Here is a 19,935-nt window from a genome sequence, read left to right as displayed (position 1 = left end):
CTTTCAAACCTTTTGAATTTTTGAGACAGGGGAATGTTTTACCAAGTCAACAACAGATATTTAAGAGAAACACGGAAGGGATCTAATTCCTGAGACCCTGTTTTAATAAATGAGGATTCCAGCCTGGCGCTTCATTTCGATTCATGTGCTGGCATTTATATCATGACTACTTTTAGCACAGCAGGAAGACACTTCTTTGACCTCCATCACAGAATATCTTCTGGGGTGTGTGTGTGTGTGTGTGTGTGTGTGTGTGTGTGTGTGTACAAGCTGATGAATTTTGTTGATCTGTTCTTTCCTATAATCCTTCTGGTTACTCCCTGAGTTTTCTAGAGACCTTTTTTGGGATTTGAAGCACAAGCTAGGGTCTTACAACAAGGATGGGGACAAGTGCTCCCACAAGAACTCATCCTGGGGCCTGATAAGGGACATCTGTGACCTGCATTCTTTAGCATGTTTACCGCTTCTCTGGCTACACTCTGTATTTTCTCCCTTTGTTGCCTACTCGGCCCATTGCTTAAAACCAAAATGTTGAACGTACTTGAATAGTGGTCTGTATGTTGATTACGTAGTCATTACATTCTCAAAAGACACCACTATGACAAACAGAATCCACTTCCCCTTTCAAGACAAATGGAATTTCTATAATAGAAAAAAATTATCTAAATTATGATGGCAAATTACATAAAAAGCCATATTTTACTTAAAAGTAAATTATGAAGGATCACAGTAGTAAGACTTAGGTAATTGGAATTTTCTGGATAGTATTTTTTTATTTTGTTTTTCAAGACAGGATTTCTCTGTGTAACAGCCCTGACTGTCCTGGAACTAGTTTTGTAGAGCAGGCTGGGCTCAAATTTACAGAGATCAACCGTCTCTATCTTCCAAGTGCTGGGATTAAAAGTGTGTACCATTACTGCCTGGCTAGTATTTGTTTTCTAAAGATTTTATTGTGTTAACTTATATTAGATTTGTAATCAAGAGAGAATGTCACTTTTTACAAAGTCAATTTAATTTAGCATAAAATAACATTTTAAAGTGCAAAGTATCTTCACATGTGAATAATTTTATTCATTTATGAAATGTTTGCTTATTAAGTAAAGTGCATTATCATGCATTCATTGTATCATTGAATTGAAGCTTTCAAAGTCAAAACATATCTCAAGAGATTTTTTTGTATTATAACCAGCAGACACACAGGATATTGCCTGAATGCCTATGGTGCAGTGCATATTTAAAATTTAGGTGCATAAAAAAAACACACCGAGAGTGAGAGCAAAAGTTCTTAATAGTTATTATGCAGTATTTTATTATGCAATATTCTTAATAGTCTGCAAAATTTGAGAATTCTCTCAAATTCTAAAATACTTTTCATGTAAGATTACTACATATGAACATACTTTTATTTTCAAGCAGTGATTTCATTTTGTGTGTTTTGAAGTAGTAATTGATTTACATAGATAGGAACCCACTCTTTCGACCACTAGATAGGGTGTGGCTTTTCAAAATGTGACATTGTAGCCCGCCCTGTAGAGGGCCCACAGATTCAGGGACTGTCCTCCGGGCTGCAGCACGCCCTGCAGAGAGCCCACCACAGAAGGGTGAGAGGGCTGTTTGGATTGTTACTCTTAAGAAGAAATTGTCCATAATTCAAAATCAGACACAGCTTTAAAAGAGAGTGAATGTAAAGCTTGTGTCCTTAGGGCAGAGGAAATCTGTTTGTTGTTTCACCAACTCGAAGTCTAAAGCCAAAAATGTCATTCTATCAGAGAGGTGAAGTTCTCCAAGATAAAGCAAAACACACCTAGGAAAAACTGCATTTACAGTACCTCTGATCATTAAATTCTATGGCCCGATTTGAACAGAGGAAGCCTCATTTTGCAGGGTGCAAACATCTTTGACTGATTGAACACTGTAGCAAAATATAGGCTTATGCCAGGCAGTGGCGGATCACGCCTTTAATCCCCGTACTTAGGAGGCAGAGGCAGGCAGATCTCTGTGAGTTCAAGACCAGTCTGGTCTACAGAGCTAGTGCCAGGATAGTTAGGATTGTTATACAGAGAAACCCTGTCTCAGGAAAAAAAATAGAAAAAAAATACAGGTTTGTGTCTGTTTTACCAGATCTTGGGGGTTGTCTATGAAGAGAAGCTGCAGCCATAGCTAGCCACCATACTCTTCTGAGCCATCTGGAGAAGTTAGTATCATATCACAGTCAACCCAATGGAATTCGCTTTCAGCCCAGATTCTTGGGCAGATGCTTTGTATAGGACAGGGAAAAAGTCTTAAGTGTCTTCCCGCTGGTTTGGAGAAATTAAAATCAGGGTTCTCTCCAGAAAATACTGGGCTTTAGAAGAATCCTGATGGGAAAACAAGATGTCCTGTGTCTCTTTTACCCACACTTGTCCTTTGGATACAGAACCCAAAGGTATCTGAAAATAAGGACTTGGCAAAATATTTGGTGCACAAGTCACACAAAATTGGGAACGGGCTAAACAGTCACTAACAAATGAGTTTCTCTGCAGTGCCCAGAAGAAACTGAACCCGAGAGGGAGAGAGGTCGATGGTTTTCTGTGTGAGGGCCATGAAGGGATGAGGTGTTGTCTTGTTCCTTGAACAATCTCAGGCAGGGCTCTGATCCTTGTATGCCATATCATAGTGTGTTGCTCAGAGGGAGGCAGAGCAGCTGGAGCAGCCGCTCTAACCACTGGTCAAAGCTTGAGAACACTGCTTCACGTCCAGCTGGAGATGGAGGTCGGGACTTACCCCTGGTCAAAACTGATCAACACTGGTCAAGGTCTGAGTCTACCCATCATTGTCTTGGCTCTGGTCTGTCCTCCAAGGTGGTCTGATAAGTTAGAGGAAAAAGCGTGTGGAATCCCTTCCCAGAGGAAGTTTCTCCTCCTGTTGAGCCACAGGTCCAGTCAGCCTTGCCCTTACCCAGCATAGGATTCCTGGGACAATTCTAGTTCTTTATGGCTCATTTCAGTGGTCTGATAACATGAGTTTAAAATATCTCCTGGCCTGCCTGAGTAGTCACAAGAAGATAACACGAACTGTCCACCCCCTTTGAATGAAAGCTCAGCTATAATACAGAAAAAATGAAAGACTCTAGAGCCAATGCCTCTGCTTACCACTTATCTTTCTGGGACAAGTGACTTTGCTTCCCAGTGTCTCAGTTTCCGCAGTAGAACAGTGGAAGTCCATACTCCATAGTAGTTCTCTGACCTCCATATAAATGTGTGCCCTAAACACACAGAAGAAAATAAATAATAAAATAATGGCGGACTCTTGTTGGTTAATAAAGAAACTGCCTTGGCTTTTTGATAGGGCAGGATTTAGATAGGTGGAGTAGACAGAACAGAATGCTGGGAGGAAGAGGGAAGTGAGGCAATCGCCATGCCTCTCCTCTCTGGGTCAGACGCTGTGAAGCCAGCCACCAGGTCAGACATGCTGAATCTTTCCCTGTAAGCCACCACCTCGTGGTGCTGCACAGATTGCTAAATATGGGTTAAAGCAAGATATGAGAATTAGCCAGTAAGAGGTTAGAGCTAATGGGCCAAGCAGTGTTTAAAAGAATGCAATTTGTGTGTTGTTATTTTGGGTGTAAAGCTAGCCGTGTGGGAACCAGGTGGGACGAAAAGCTGGCCTGCTCCTTTCCTCACTACAAATGGCAGGAGCTAGGTGGCAGGAACGCAGCCTGCTGCTCCCACTACAATAAAATATAAGCCGGACGGTGGGGGTGCACGCCTTTAATCCCAGCACTCTAGAGGCAGAGGCAGGTGGATCTCTGAGTTCGAGGCCAGCCTGGTCTACAAAGTAAGTTCCAGGAAAGCCAGGGCTGTTACACAGAGAAACCCTGTCTCAAGAACACACACATACACACATATGTAAATTTTAAATTATATATATATAATATATATTAAATATATATAATTTAAATTTTTCACTACTAAATAAGAACTTCTATGTTTCTTCAGATTGTCATTGGCTCTTCTTAGACGGTATTCTGGAAGCTTGTATAAGCTGAATTGCATATAGTAGTATATTACTTAAAATTAAATTTGGGTGTCTTAAGAATGAACCATTTAGTGTAACTACAGGTTTTTCTCCCACCTGCCAGTTCCCAAATAAACACTCAGAGGCTTAACATTAATTATAAGCTGTTTGGGCCATTTGCTCACACTTATACTTAACTAGCTCTTATAACTTAAATTAACCCATTTCTAGTATTCCTATTTTACCACAAGGCCTGTGGCTCATTACCTCATATCTTTGCCTCTTAGGTGACTGCTGGTAGCCTGACTCTACCTTCTTTTTCCCTATATCTGTTTGGATTTTCCATCTAATAATATTCTGCCCTGCCATAGGCCAAAGCAGCTTCTTTATTAACCAATGGTGATAAAACATATTCACAGAATACAGAAGGACATCCTACATCAGTTCGGTTGTATAAAATTGTTTGTAGATTTGTCAAATCATTTCCTAAATATCTCTTTATGCTTCCAGCAAGTTCTGATTAAGTACATAGAATGAGTTTGATGGTTCTGGACCCTGGGAACTTGGCACAGATCAGGTCCTGGTCCCCAGATGTCATGATCTGATGAGGGAGACAAATCGTTAACAAGTAAAGGCAATCGTGGCAAGTGCTTTAGAGAAAGTGTAACAGGATGCAGTGGGAGAGAAGAGGGGACCACAGACTGGGAAGCTAGGAAAAGGGTGTGGGTCTTGAGGAAATGACACTCGTTTGGTGATGTGAGATTCCCCTCTGTATGCTGTGAATACTATTGGTTAATAAAGAAACTGCTTTGGACCTATAGCAAGGCAGAGATTAGTTAGGTGGAGGAAACTAAACTAAATGCTGGAAGAAAGAAGGGCAGAGTCAGGAAGAAACCATGTAGTCCCGCCAGAGACAGCCAGCCAGAACTTTATCCAGTAAGCCACAGCCATGTGGCGATACACAGATTAATGGAGATGGGTTAAATTAAGGTGTAAGAGTTAGCAAATAAGAAGCTAGGGCTAATGGGCCAAGCAGTGATTTGAATAATATAGTTTCTGTGTGATTATTTTGGGGCTAAGTGGCCGGGAACTAACTAGCAGCCTCCTTATTACAGTTTCGTGTGATTTAAATGGCAGAAGAGAGCCCCAGTCCCACTGTTGGGGCGAGGGGGAAAGATTCCATCCCAGACTCAGTTGAACAGACCTGAAAGGGAGCACAGGGGCTTCTAGTATGTGGGGACTGAAAACAGAGGGTACTGTGCACGACTGGGGCATTGGTGCCCAAGTGACAGGTCCAACAAAACCCTCTGTTTGTCAAATGTAGATCATGATGAAGGCTGTCACACATCAACACAAGATGACGGTCAGCGGTGGAGTTAAGAATTGAGCTTCAGCCAGGCAGTGGTGGTGAACACCTTTAGCCCTAGTACTCGGAAAACAAAGGCAGGTAGATCTCTATGAGTCCAAGGCCAGCCTGATCTACAGAGTGAGTTTTATCTAGGCTACAAAGCTACATAGAGAAACCCTGTCTCAAAAACCAACCAAACAAACAAACAAAAGAGAGAAATGAGCTTCAAGTTCACATGTTTCTGCTTTAGCTTCAGCTGTTCAGCAGCTTGAGAAAGCACCTTGTATCTTATTTTGACTTTGCAGAGACACAATAGTAATGTAAGATTAACATATGAACAATCTTGTCTTACCTTTGCTCATATTTTTTTTATCTTTTTGAGGTGCCAGAGGCTTCTTTGTTCATGCTAGGCAAACACTCTACCACTGGGTGCCTCCCGACACCTTATTTCATTAAATTTTCAGTTTATCACCAAACTTACTAAGAGGCACCCCCTGCCAGGTCGTGCATTCTCGAGCTTAGAAGCTTAAATGAGAGCAGTTCTTTCCTCATCTTCCTGTAGCCCAGTAGCAGGGACCTTCTAGACAAAGACCATGAGCTGATGACCAATCAGCATAAGCCAAAGGTTATACAAACACAGAACCAAACAGTTGATGCTTCCCAGAGAGGTAAAGAAAAGAGACTTCATAACTTCAAAGAATAAAATTGGACAAATGGAGATGGGAGGAGAGATAACGGTGAGAAAAAGAATACATGTAAATCATCTAGGGATGGGGAATAGTGATGAAGATGCGTGGGTTGAACCACATTCTGGATGGATTCAATCATAACTTCAGGAAGGGTTGTTTCGTAAAGATAGGAACAAACAATACAATTCCTTTGGAAGCAAGCTGGCATAGTGGGATTGTTCTTGACAGTGGAGAACATGGGTTCGGTAGACTGGGAGCCCAATGAGCTTACCTCATTTATAGGGTAAATGAACAGTTGGTTGTAGAAAACACGGCAATGGTAAGCAAGCTGCATAAATGTGAAATCACAGAAGTAGACTGAAGGATTAGGTCAGATAGGTCTTCTTCGTGAAGACGATGGCTTTCGACATCGGTCTTGATAATAAAAGTGCAGATGTGAAATGGAGGGAGAGCATTGTAATAATTAAGGACAGCATGTTCTGTAGCATGGGCTCCCTAACTGCAAGAGTGTTCAAGAGCCCATGTGCATGGAGGGAAAGCCAGCTTGCTCACCAACAAATGACCTGCTAGAGTGACACTGGCACAAGCTGTTGGCGCAATGATTGGAGACAATGGTTTCAGGATTTGGTGACAGAAAATCAGAGTGAAGGAGATAAAGGACTTGAGGGTATGAGACTTCTGTACTAAATGTGTTTTAGTAGACCATGGAATGAGAATGTCCAAAGGCAGGTTAGGATGAAGAGACCTCTGTACAGTTGTGAATATACTTTTTACTAGGTGCATGGACCATCATGGTGATAACTCCCTTGAGTGTTTAGTAATCCAGGTGCAGGGGCTTTATCCAGCCCCGTCCAGCATTTAAGAGCACAGATTTCTCTTCCAGAGTATCCAGATTCGACTTCCAGCACCCACATGGCAGTTCAGAACTGTCTGTAACTCTAGTGTCAGGGAATCTGGTGCCTCTGTAGGCACCAGGCATGTACATGATGCACAGACTTACACAAAGACAAAATACTCATACATAAAAAACAGTAAAAATAAATTTTAAAAAATCCAAGTGGTGAATGTCAGTTTGAAGTCACTGGTAGGAGCTGGTGAGATTCTAATGATAATGGTCTAATGGTTTTGTTGGGGGTGTTGTTCTAATGGTTGCAGGGGGTGTTTGTCTTACATTGTTTTGTAAGATAGCATCTTATGTATCCCAGGTTGGCCTGGAATGCCTCATATAACCAAAGATGACTTTGAACTCTCCATTGCCCTGTCTCTGCCACTCAGATAATGGGATTATAGCTGTGTGCCACCATGCCTATCATTAAGATGATAAAATAGTGATTATTGTGTTTGTGTTTCATATCTACAGGCTAGGTATAACCGAATCCATGTAAAACCTGTCTCCTTCTGCATAATGTGGGCTAGAATATGAGCCTTGAGCATGGAGATGGTTTGCCTTCTTTATTCTATGAGCCTGAATAGTAAAACCGAGATCATTTCCATAAGAATCATGTCTACTTTCCAGCATAATACACGTAATAGCATTCTGTTACAGCAGCGACTTAACGGTAACTGGGTTGGTGATATTCAGAACTGCACCTTACGCGTGTCACCAAATGCAGAATACACTTCTATGCCAGGGGCTCACAGTCTCTGTTTCTTACTCCAGGTTTCATCGTCCATAACGAAGTGTGGGACTGCTCAGAAATATAAACTGATCATCCCTGGGTGAAGTCCTGCTTCCTGAGACCCCGAAATTGCACTGAGATTTGAACGTGGATGTTTCCGTTTCATTGTGGTGAGGGCGGCCTGTGACTCAGCTTTAGTTGAGAATGCTCCTCACCTGGACATCCCAGAGGAGGCCAACAAGCTGAGAGCCAGACGCAGCAAGCCTGGCTGCCCAGGATGTGCCCTGATGGGAGGGGCACTCTGGTTCTCTCAGCTGCTTTTCCTCAGACAGTTTAATCAAAGAAGACAAGCAGAAGACAATCGCCAGTCCGACTACCAGAGAGCCAAATGGTATAGTGTGTGTGGGTTCGCAAACAAGAGACATGGAGTTGCTGGTGGTCACCCCAGCAGGGTGGGAGCTAAAAAGAAGGAGAACTGTTTCATTATGTTAATGAAGAAAAGAAGAACGAAGATAAGTATATTTTTGAAGTAGGCATTTGGTAGCTAAGAACTTACTAAGGGATTTGGGAACCTACTCACCCAGTGTGGATTCCTTAAAGACTTGATTCTAGAACATATATTCTTGTTTCACCAATAAGTTGGTTCTGTGTAGTACCATATTTTTTATGTTGTGCCAGTGAACCCAGTTGCCAGAAACAAATCTATGTGTGCATTAAGTGCACGAAGCCTCTACCAACTCTTACCAAGCATGCTTGCTCGCATTGTGTTGCATGCTTTCAGTGGCCTGCGATCCACGTGACATTTCCTTAGACTGCTTTCCTAATCGATGAGCCCTCTACAAGGGTAACAGAGATAAGGTCAGATATAATGTGACTCTGAGAAACTATTGCAAGCTTTAGAAACAAATCTCCTGATTGTTCCCTGTCTTAATTATCTCCCAAGTCAGGAAAGCATTCATTACCGAAAGAAGATTATATGGACAATCACAATATTCTTTTTAAAAACTCAGTCCAGAGTTGCAGCTTAAGCAACATACAAGTGTGTGTTCCTTGCTCTAAAGGGGAATAAATAATAATAAAATAACAGGTAGTTTTGAATGCTGCATTAAAAATAAAAAAGTTAGGTTGCTGCTATTTAAAAAAAAATCAAGCACATGGATTTAACAAAAATACCCGAAGGCTTTCAAGGAACACAAAATAATTGCTGGTTTATATAAAGGAAACTTTACCTTCTATGCTGATTCTGTGGATCGCATCCGTACATACAGTCTTGACTCCCCATGCCAGAGAAGCAGTGAGATACAGTGTAAGACGGTTTCCCGAGAGCCTGTAATCAGTCGTGTTTACATTGAGAAGCTTCCTCCCTCAAATTGCCCTTCTCTGCATATCAGGCCAGCACAGAACCCCAGAAGGGCTCACTTGTAAATACTCCCCTAAATTTCATTGTCCTTTAACAATTGTTTTGGGCCCCCTGGGTTAAAAGCATGCCATATTGTTTTTTCAAAAGAGAAGGCAGAATCTGTATCCCGTCTGTCTTACTCTCTGATCTGAAGCGCTATCTGTTCTAAAGCATTCCTGCTTCAGAAATGTGGAAGCCGGTAATTTTCCGTCTCTACTGAGAAGTCAGCATTTAATCAGTGGAATAAGTGTAGGTCCCACCACTCTGTGGTATTGGGAAGAACCACTGGAAATTTGATGATTTCATTTGAAAGTAGAAGTGGTTAGCTGCAGTTGGCTTATTATAAGAGGCCGGGAGGGTCATTCCATGAGGTAACCAGCATTATTGTCCCTATTGTCCCCCGCACCGCGCTTAGCTGTTTGCATTAATAAAACAAGGCTGCCATTTACACTGGTTCATTCCACTAACGGCATAGGACAGACTTTCATTTTGAAATAGTGTCCGTGTGTACCCTGGTTGTTTGTCTTTGGCTGAGGGCACGTTCCTTTGGTTGTTTGCAGTGTGCTGCACACTCTCTAGGAGCCCTGTGCTGCCCTCCCAGCCATTGGTGGCTTCATAGTGTCTCAATTCGACCATAAAAATTAACTTCTTTCTCATTAATTGCAAAGTAGCGTTCCTTTATGATATTATCATGTCAGTGTCATGAGAAAAATGCCAGGGCAGATAATGTTTCTTTTTCTATGCTTATAACCTTCGAATATTTCACAACTCCTAATCGCATGTTCTCTGTACATTGTAAATGCAAGACTTGCGCACCAGTTTGTCATTCAAAGTGTGTGTCATAGAAAGTTTCCGTGTGGTTGTTAAAAAGAACAATATTTTTCCCCATAGTGGTCTGAATTACAGTTTTTACTTTCCACAATGATATTCGCCCACTACAGAACACAAACTGCCTCTCATGCTGAAGCCCCTAGTTCAATCCCCAGTACTGCACAGATGAAAGCCTGTTTCCCTGACATGATCTGTCCATTTATGAACTACATATACCTTTCCTCCATACTGACTCATACATTTACAGAAAATTTTGTAAGTTAGAGAGAAGTTTAAAAAGCTAAAAAATTAACTACCAGTAGTCTAATATTTAAGTAATTAGAACGACCTATTAATTCATTGCAACAATCTATTAATTTTTTAAAAGCCATGGAAAGAATTAAAATATCATGAGCCAAGCTGTAGTACTCAGAATAAGTCTCTATTTTCATGGTTAATTTTTAAAGACAGAAAAATGTAAAGGCTGCATAACCTCACTAGCAACCGATCCAGGCATCCCACAGAAGGCAAAGCAGCCATGTCTCTCTCTCCCTGCAATTATGCCCCTGCCCTCCGCCAGCCTTTCTGTAGCCCAGCCAGCCCAGCCAGCCCGCCACTGTTCTCTAAGACAATAAATGTGTGCAGAAATCGGAGTTATTTCTTGGTGCAGTTGTAATACAGTTCCAGTTTTTCACTAGAGCCTGGAGATGGAGAAACGGACTGTTTTCCTGACTCCTGAGATAGAATGAAGAAAGAAAATTAGCCCATCTCATGGAAGGTCCCAGGCAAGAAAGAACTAGACCAAATATAAACTACAAAGTGGCCATTTCTACCTTGGCTTTTAACGGAGGAGAGAAACCCTGTTGGTATTACAGTAATGAGAAAACACTAAGTCCCCTCCCTTCAGCAACCTCACAGGCATTACCAACCAAGGGGATAAGAAAACAGTGCCCTAATCGGCATTCATTTGGGGCATCTTGGCTGGAGATTTTGTACACATGTGAAATGCCTTGTGGTTTTGTGTTAGCTGTCGTTTACCTTTATGTTTATTCCTTCAATCATTAGCTAAAGTCTGCAATATTCAGAGAACCATCCTGGGTATTTGAACAGCCAGTAATTAAAAAGGGAAAAGCAAACAGACCGGGTTCTCTGCTTTACCCAGAAAAGCTGCCTTTCTCGTTTCTTCTTCCCATCCTTATTTGCAAAATGAAGGCAGTCACTTACTTATCTGTCTCTGGTGTCAGGGGGAAATTCTGAAATTTAATTGAAAATAGACTTAAGGAAATAGAAGACTCTAATTGCTCTTCCAAAGTCACCAAATATTGAAAATGAGTTGTGAGCCTTTAGAACCTCTGTTAGATTTGTATCCTATGATCAATTCAGTGACGTGCTGGCATTTTAAAACAAAAGAAATACAGTAGTTTGTCCCTGGGAGAGAAAGAAATGTGGCTTAGCACATCCACCCCACGGCATCACACGACAGACAAGCCTGCCAACGACTAAGCCGTAGGCACAGTAGAAAGAGGCCAATCTGCCACATAGCAGTATGTCTGCATTTGAACAGCACAATATTTTCTTTTTCTTCGTCCCCTGCTCAGGCAGTCCATCCTGTGTTATTTGTGCGTGGTCCTAGCAGCCTAATTTAGAGTAGTAAACTTTCTTTAGCGTCGGTGAGATAAACTTAAGCTAATCAGAGATATATGAACTCAACGTCATTTTCATTAGTATAGTGAATTTGTTTATGCATTCCTAAATCCGCACTTTATTCGCTTATCATTACTAGTACAAGAAGCTGTGGTTGGATATCATCACTCCTTCCCCTGCATCTGCAGAGTATACAGATTGTCCCTTCACCCCTTAAAATGATGAATTCTTTGTTAGGATTTGCTGTCTACTTACTGGTGATATGTTTAACATATCACCTTTAACAAAGCAGAATGAACCTGTAGAAGATATGGGCCGGAGAGGACAACAGTGGGAAAAAATAAGCAATGGTCAGATTAATGGGAACAGCTTCCTGAGAGAAAGGGCATGCACAGGCAACTCAAACCCAAGTTCCAAAGAGGGACTCTAGGTTCCACTACAGAGGCAAGCAATGACCAAAGGGCGGAGGAGAGGACGGCAGAAAAGGCCAAACCACTCTCCTTTTTGCTTTCTGTTTACCTTTTCTAATTGCTAAGCTTAAACACGGTTTCAAAGCTTGAACCACTATTAGCATTTCTAAAAGGCAACTGTAATAGAGACCAACTATATTTTTTTTTGCTATGATGATATTTTGTTTTCTGTTTTGTTTGTTTGTTTGTTTTTTTTGTGGACAGCTTCATCCCAAATGAATAAATCTTATTTTTACATATTGTAAGGGTTTTGGCAAAGAAATGGAGAGTCCCGTAGCTGCTATTCCTACATAATGCCAATTTTTAGCCGTGTTGGGTTTTAACGCAGGAAAATGCCATCGAGCTTGTTGCTCCTCTGCAGCAGCTGCGCATGAACAAAGAACTGTTGATAGATGGTCCCCAGTGGGGGTGCTGCTGGCATTTGGATCTGGGCAATTCTTTGTTGTGCTGAAATGTACCACATGTTGCAAGATGTTCGGTATCCCAGGCTCCTAGCGACTCAACACCAGGATCGTTCCCTGACATTGTGAAAACCAAAAATAAAAAAATAAAAATAAAATAAAAAGCCTTCCCCATATATATATGCCTGCACAGAAGGGTGTACCCCCCTCACCTGACTACCACTGTCTACTAAGGACACCTAGGGGAAAGTGCCTGTCCCCAAATACCATCTCCACTGCCTTGCATGTCTCTGACCCACTTCAAGCTTTCTGCTTAGATGAAGCTTAAATTACTCTGTTCTCTAGGAAAGAGGGTTGCCAGGCAGCCTTGGCCATTACAGGGGGCAGAGTGACCTGACCTGATGCTTGTACGTACTTCGGGGCAGGGGGGCAGGAGGGTTAATACGTGAAGCAAACTTTTGTTCATCACTTAGCAGTTCTACTTCAGAACTAGACTGCTGGCCACAGGAACACAGTAGTGGCTCTGAACAAAACAGATGGCCTTTGGAAGTCAGAATTAGCTTCTACCTGGGAACACCACGAACCGATTATCCTCTCTTCCTATAGACAGCACAGTTAATTCACATGGAAGCTTGGATTCCCCCGTTTAAACATACCCATATGGTTCGGCTTCTCTAATAAAAGGTGCAAATAGGACACGGTGGCAGAAATGTGGGTTAACTGGATCGCACGCATATTGCTCACGCCACAGAGCCGAGGCTATGCAAAGTAAAGCGAGTTCTCCCCCGGGTGCAGCGTAATCAACCTGCGCTAACCATACGGAGGCATACTCTTTATGCCACTGAAATTTAATAGTCAATATGTCTTGGAAAATATTTAGATGAATTGCAGCTAGCTGCAAGGATGGAATTAAATCCTCCCATTCTAACCTTTTTAATATTAAAATCTAAAGACACTGTCTTGAAGCAGAGCAGCTCAGAGTCAATAAAGGTGGTTATAGCATAAACCTATAGATGGTGCCTAAAAATTCTTATCTTTCTTAATAACAGTATTTTTTAAAAAGAGAATAAATTGAAGGAGTAAATGAGGCAGTACGCCACTCCACCCTCAGGTCAATTTTGAGGTTTATTAATGCCAATAATATTTGTGCCACTTGCCAGCTCGGGGGGGGGGGGGGGGGGGGAAGCTTTTCCCTTTACAGATGCTCTTGATTTGATGTTTGACTGTATCATTACATTACATAGAGAGCATCTACCATGAGGAATCGCCACTGCAGTGCTAACTAGCATTTGGAAAGACTTAGCAGGAGTTGAGGGTCAGGCCACTTTCATCACGTACGCTGTAGGCACTAATCCCTTAGTATTTCTTCTGTGACTTAGGCATGTGCCGATGTAGTCAAAGTGTCCTGCACAAAATTGACCCGTGAAATACCTGCTGAAAATTCTCTCTTTTTCCCCCTAAGTAACAGTGGTTTTTCCATAACGGACTGTCTGTGTTCTCGTGTCATTTCGAGCTTTGCTTAAAGTGATCGTGACAGTAAACTGTGATCATTTTGAGACTAGTTGGGTCAGTCTCCCGTGCGTGACCCAATTTTTTGCACAGGTGTGCTTTCTGTGGGTGTTAATAACTGGAACTGTACCTGAATAAACATGACAGTTTCTCCTTTTGGTTGTTCTTAATCCGTACTATATTATATTATGTGGGTCTGACAGCTGCAAGTATACACACTGAAACATATGTATTCCATGACTGTAACCTGAAAGACCATGTATTATCTTTTGTATTCCATATTGGTGTTTGTGTTATTTAAAGTGGAAAATTATACTCTAACTAGTAGTATAATAGAATATTTCGCTGTGCACAATTCCAAGTGCCTTAGAACATTGTTTAGCTTTCCTAAGTATATGTATATGCATATATGTGTGTATAAATTTGGAAGTGTTACCTCAATAAAATCATTGGAAAATCCTAGTTTTATTCTGTTACTGTTCATCTCATTTTCAGATAGTGTCTGGTCTTTTTATTTTGTATTTCTTTATTTATTTGCTGTGTTTCTAAGATAGGGTCTCCCTTGAGCTCCTAATCCTTCTGTCTCCACCTCCCAAGCGCTAAATTACAGACATGCACCGCCAACTCATCATGCATAGTCTGTTTAAATTAAAAGTTCATGGAGGTCTCGTGGGTAAAGCATGATTCAGATACATTTTATACTTCTCTGGTATTTCAACCCCACCTAACTTTTAGCGTATTTTGTATGTGAAGCCTAGTGATTTATGCTTTTAATTTTAAAAACTACCTAAAGAATTATTGCTTTTTAAAAAAAGACTTAGTGTGTGCATGCAGAAGCACACTCAAGTGCATGCATGTGCATGCATTCATGTGGCGTGTGTGTGTGCATGCATGTGTCCTTGCTTTGTGTGTGTGTGTGTGTGTGTGTGTGTGTGTGTTAGGATTTTCTAGGGAAATGGAACTGACAGAATGAATCTACATTAAAAGGGATTTATTAGAGTAGTTACTAGGCTGTGGTCCAGTTAGTACAACAACGGCCGATAATGGATGGAAAGTACAAGAATCTGCTAGCCGTTCAGTCCACGAGGCCAGTGTTGTCTCCTGGTCTTTGGTCAGTGTTGGAGGCCCAAAGAAGTGTGTTCTAATCCCAGAAGAGAAATGCTTTATCAGTAAACTAGATGAACTTGCCAGTGGGAGTGGGGCAGGCAGACAAAAAGCAAAAGTTTCTTTTTCTGGGTCCTTCAATGTAGGCCAACACTAGAAAGTTTATTCCAGATTTAGGATAGTTCTTCCTTCCTCAGGTGATTCAAGAAGAAGCCTCTCACAAATGTGCCAAGATCAAGCTGATAACCAAGATTAGCCATCATGAGTCTACCCCTTGTCACCCTAACACACTATCCCATCTGCTTATGTCATCCTTAACTTCCAACTACAAACATAACCAGGTCCTAATTATGGGTAATATAACTATCCTGCAGACAAGTACAAACGCATTATATATTTTGGAATTAGGTGGCAATGTCCCTTGAGTGACATTCTTTTAATGTCTCATCACTTAAATATGATAACCACTGATATTATCTCAGTTGATGTTACATTACGTGATGAAGACAGAGAGGAGGGAAAACACAAAAATTTGCTTAATATATGTCCATATATGCACAAAGACATTCTTCACAAGATATGACAGAAACACTGGTGTCAATTCCACTCCTTATTTCTGCAACTGGTCATGTAGCTTCAGCTGGCATTTACAACTTCTCACTCACCATTCTGTGTTTCTTACACTCCCAGCATGCACCTCAGCACTTCTTTTCCTGAAGAAGTGGCTCGTATGCCTGAAGGTCTTGACCCTTTATCATCCTGCCTGGATTGGACTGCAGTTTCCCACTGACTTTAATCACAGGACGTAGGAACACCAAGACACTCTCTAAAGGATCGCCTGCATTTCAGACAGAATCTCCCTTACCTCCCTTGTAGAGAAGCAATCACATTTCCTCTTGGATGTCTGGCACAGGTAACCAAAAAATGTCAGAGAAAAAGTGTCAAATTAATAAATGAGGGAACAGTCTTCTTCATCGTGTTTAATTTTTAATGCTCTGTAAGCAAGGAAAGAAACTAGGAGCATACTATAACCAGAAACAGGAATAGAATATTCCTTCTCATTCTTCAGCAGTACTTAACAAATGCAACTTAGCCTCTCTCAGCTCCAGGACAAGGTTATGGATGAGAGGAAAACTGAAAATGGACCGGCACGCCATTATTTCCTAGACAGTGGATATAAGGGAAGAAGACGAAACCAAAATTATTAAAAAGACCAGGGTAGGAACAGTGCTAAAAATGACCTGTACAAAAAAAAGAAAAGAAAAAAGAGAAAAGTGTGTGTCTGTTTGTGTTGTGAAACTAATGACTGAGCATGGAGCCTGCCCTGGGGAGTGGTTGATACACCCAAGGGTTTTGTACTTGTTTCAGTTTGGGTTGGGTTTCATTTGGGGAGTCCTAGGGAGGCGGGGATACTGTTGATTGAACTGAGGGCCCCCTGCCTGTAAGGCAAGCCCTCTACTGGTGAGTTACTGCTACCCTAGTTTGGAATTTTTTGTTGTTAAGAATAAAACAACACAAAGTTGGATGGGTCCTTGTAAACTTTATCAAGGAATTTGTAGCTCGTCCTCAAGACGAAAGGAGCCTATTGATCACTTTAATCTCAGGAACAGATGATGAACCATGATGAACCAGAGGAGACAATGTGAAAACACAGTGCCTACTGCTACCGTCTGGTGGGAAGGCAAAGATGGCTCCAAACAAGCTAGTTACTATCAGAACAAAGACGTCAGCTAACTCAGACAGTTATGAGTTGGAAGTATTGCCTGTGGGAAAGGGGGACGCAGAAAAGTTATGTCTATACCTGGCATGTGTCTGTGTTGTATAAAAAATGGCAATGGTACTTACTGAAGAACAGAACAGCAGAGACACAAGGCTAATATAAGGGTAGAGTTGGGTACAGGAGGAGGGTCGAAGAGGCTGAGGACATAGAGAAGTGAAGTATTCCGTTTTAACTTGGCGATTCAATTTGTTTGGCCTGCCTTCTGCTGAGACAGCACATGTTGATAAATGTACAGGAGTCAACTGGACACAGAAGTCTCAAGGTCAGGGAAAGTGTCTAGGTTGGGAAATCAGAAAAGTAGCCAGATGAGAGTACTTGCCAAGCCTATATAAGTTAACTGGTTCTGCCCACAATACCATGAGCTGGGAGGGGAGGATATCAGAGAAACAGAGAGGAAGTTGAGAATTATAAATACATGCAATGGAAGTTGAAAATAAATAAACCTTTTTAACCAAAAAAAGCACAGCTTAAGCCCATGAAGTTATCAACAGAATCAAAAGTCAATAAACTATTTTCTTATTGCTTAACTTTGCCTTGGAATCCACAACATCATTGTTTATACATCATTGGGGATTTCTGATACCTACTTGGTTTTAATTGTATAGGATTTTACTAGTTACTTGAACTTTAACTGAAAACGCAATAACTTTTTGTTCAGGATATTAAATTATAAAACAAAATTACATTTGAAAATTCCTGATATTGCACAAAATACTATATATATGAATATTATCTCAATGAATCAAACAGTCTACTATTAGGATAAATGGCTTGTTCTTTAATATGGTCATAAATGAAATTAGTTTATATTTAGTTGCTGTATTCTGTGTACATATATATATAACATATATATGAGTTTCATATGCATTATAGAAAAGAGCTTAGGACTAGAAGTGTATTTAATTTTAAAGACATTAGAAGATATTATACACACACACACACACACACACACACACATATTGAGGTGCCCTGAGGATAGACCCAAGTCTAAACACAAAATTTATTTGTTTCATCTTCACGTTCTGCAAATTGCCTGAAGATGATCTCTTACAACATACTTAGCACACTTCGTCTTTGACAATGACTTCGCACATAACCTCGGGTGTGGAATTTTTCACTTGTGTATTCATGTAATCATACCTTTCAAGTATAAGAATTGCTGCATCGCATGACAAATGCCTGTCCTCCCAACACTTGGAGGCAGGAAGATAAGGAGCTACATAGTGAATATGAAACCAGCCTCGGCAATAGGAGACCCCCTCCTCAAAAACACTAGTAAAAGCAACATCAGAATTACACTGCTCACAGTGAGATGACCAGGATGTTCACAGTGCAAGCTGTACAAGGAACAGAACAACCAACCGCATATCAGTATGATATGAATGTACGGAGAGAAGTTGGTGCATGTCTTGGGTCACCACCATTCTAAGCAGGTACTCACTGATAAAGGACAGGTAGCATTGCCCATTTCCCTCAGCAGACATGTCTGTAATCTTTCCTTTATCCCATTTCCTGAAAGCATAATGTTCAGTTCATCAGTTAAATGGATACATGATGCAATTACTTCATTATTTCAAAAAACTTACCTTGTGCAATAATGTGTTCTTGCAAGAAGAGGGCTTGCTTGTTCGTCCCGGCTACCGGGATAGCTTAGCCCGAAATAACCACACAGAAACTGTATTAATTAAATCACTGCTTGGCCCATTATCTCTAGCCTCTTATTGGCTAACTCTCACATCTTGATTTAACCCATTTCTATTAATCTGTATATCACTACGTGGCAGTGGCCTACCAGGAAAAATTCTAACTGGCAGCGTCCACCTCAGGGAGAGGATCCATGGCTTCTCTCTGACTCTGCTTTCTTCCTCCCAGCATTCAATTCTGTCTCCTTGCCTACCTAAGTTCTGCCCTATCACCAGGCCCAAAGCAGTTTTTTATTAACCAATATAAGCAACACAAATACAGAAGGACCTCCTACACCAATATGTTACTAAGGAAAGGGGAATAATAATGACTTATGAGACACTTCTTTCCTAAAACTAATGTCAGTGGAACTGAAACCTACAAAAGAAAACTTCAAAATTCACTGTGGTACTACGAAAGCACAGTAAAGAAAATTCAGATTGATATTTGCAAGTGTATACATCAATCAAGTGTATAGACTGTGGATTCTAAGGACAGGAGTCAATGAAAGGAAAGTCAAGAAATGTGAAGTGACTATGGAATTTTAAAGAACACAATTAAAATCATAGGCAGTGATTATACTTGTAGCCCTAGCTATATGGAGGTTGAGGAAGGAGAAATACTTGAATACAGCAGTTTAATTCCCCACCTAGACAAACAATAAGAGCTTGTCTCAAAAATAAATAAATAAGCAAGCAAGCAAATAAACAAACAAACAAACCAAGCAATGCTTTCTAGGGCTAGAAGCAAGTAAAATATTTGAAACATAACTATAACAAAGGAGTTGAAAAGTACCAAAAACTGCTAAAAATCCAAAGGAGGGGACCTAGGGTCAGTGTGCAGGTCAACTCAGCCCCATAATATGAGCAAAACACATGTCCTGATACATCTCAAATGCTGAAGGTCTTGGTTTTAAAGAAGGCCAGCCTGGGGTACAACATTCTTGTGACTGAGCCAATAATTCATGTTCATTAAATGTTTACTGTAGACTAGGCACATCAATTGCATTTCATTTAACAGCAACACATGAAGCAATACGTTGAGGTAAGAAAACTGAGTCTCACTTGCAGCAAGCTACACAATAAGAATGTAGCAGAGACCCCAAAAGGAATCCCATCCAGCACACCATTTGTATCCTGTGGTCCTCATGTCCTGCTGGAGGGAAATGCATGCTTCAGTGACACATGAAGTCTCCATAGATGAGCATTCTCTTCCCATTTAGAAAGTGGAGAGTAGTGTGTTGTGTGGAGGTCGCTCATTCGTTCCCAGATACCCTGACTCAAAACAATCACACAGAAACTATATTATTTGTAATACTGTTTGGCCAATAGCTTAAGTGTATTGCTAGCTAGCTCTTACATCTAGAATTAATCCAATTCCATTATTTTATATTTTACCACAAGGCTCGTGGCCTACCAGCAAGGTTCTAGCTGGCAGCTTGCAACTTTCCCCTCTGGCGGCTACATGGCATCTCCCAAATCCA

At 41.0% G+C, this 19,935-nt stretch overlaps 1 protein-coding gene across 2 annotated transcripts in view; it reads left to right on the top strand.

The window, feature by feature from the left end:
• The window catches only part of Phactr2 (phosphatase and actin regulator 2), a 268,971-nt gene extending 254,624 nt beyond the window's left edge, over window positions 1-14,347 (top strand). For both annotated transcript variants that reach the window (XM_038339990.1, XM_038339991.1), the window contains exon 12: window positions 7,694-14,347. In XM_038339990.1, coding sequence (XP_038195918.1) covers window positions 7,694-7,709 — 16 coding nt within the window. In that variant the 3' untranslated portion in view covers window positions 7,710-14,347. The remainder of the gene's footprint in view (window positions 1-7,693) is intronic.
• Window positions 14,348-19,935: the final 5,588 nt, after the last annotated feature.

The sequence above is a fragment of the Arvicola amphibius genome, chromosome 8 (genome assembly GCF_903992535.2).
Source record: "Arvicola amphibius chromosome 8, mArvAmp1.2, whole genome shotgun sequence".
NCBI classification, from domain to species: domain Eukaryota; kingdom Metazoa; phylum Chordata; class Mammalia; order Rodentia; family Cricetidae; genus Arvicola; species Arvicola amphibius.
The sequence above is the reverse complement of the archived record's forward strand: the minus strand, read 5'-3'. Positions and strand labels throughout refer to the sequence as shown.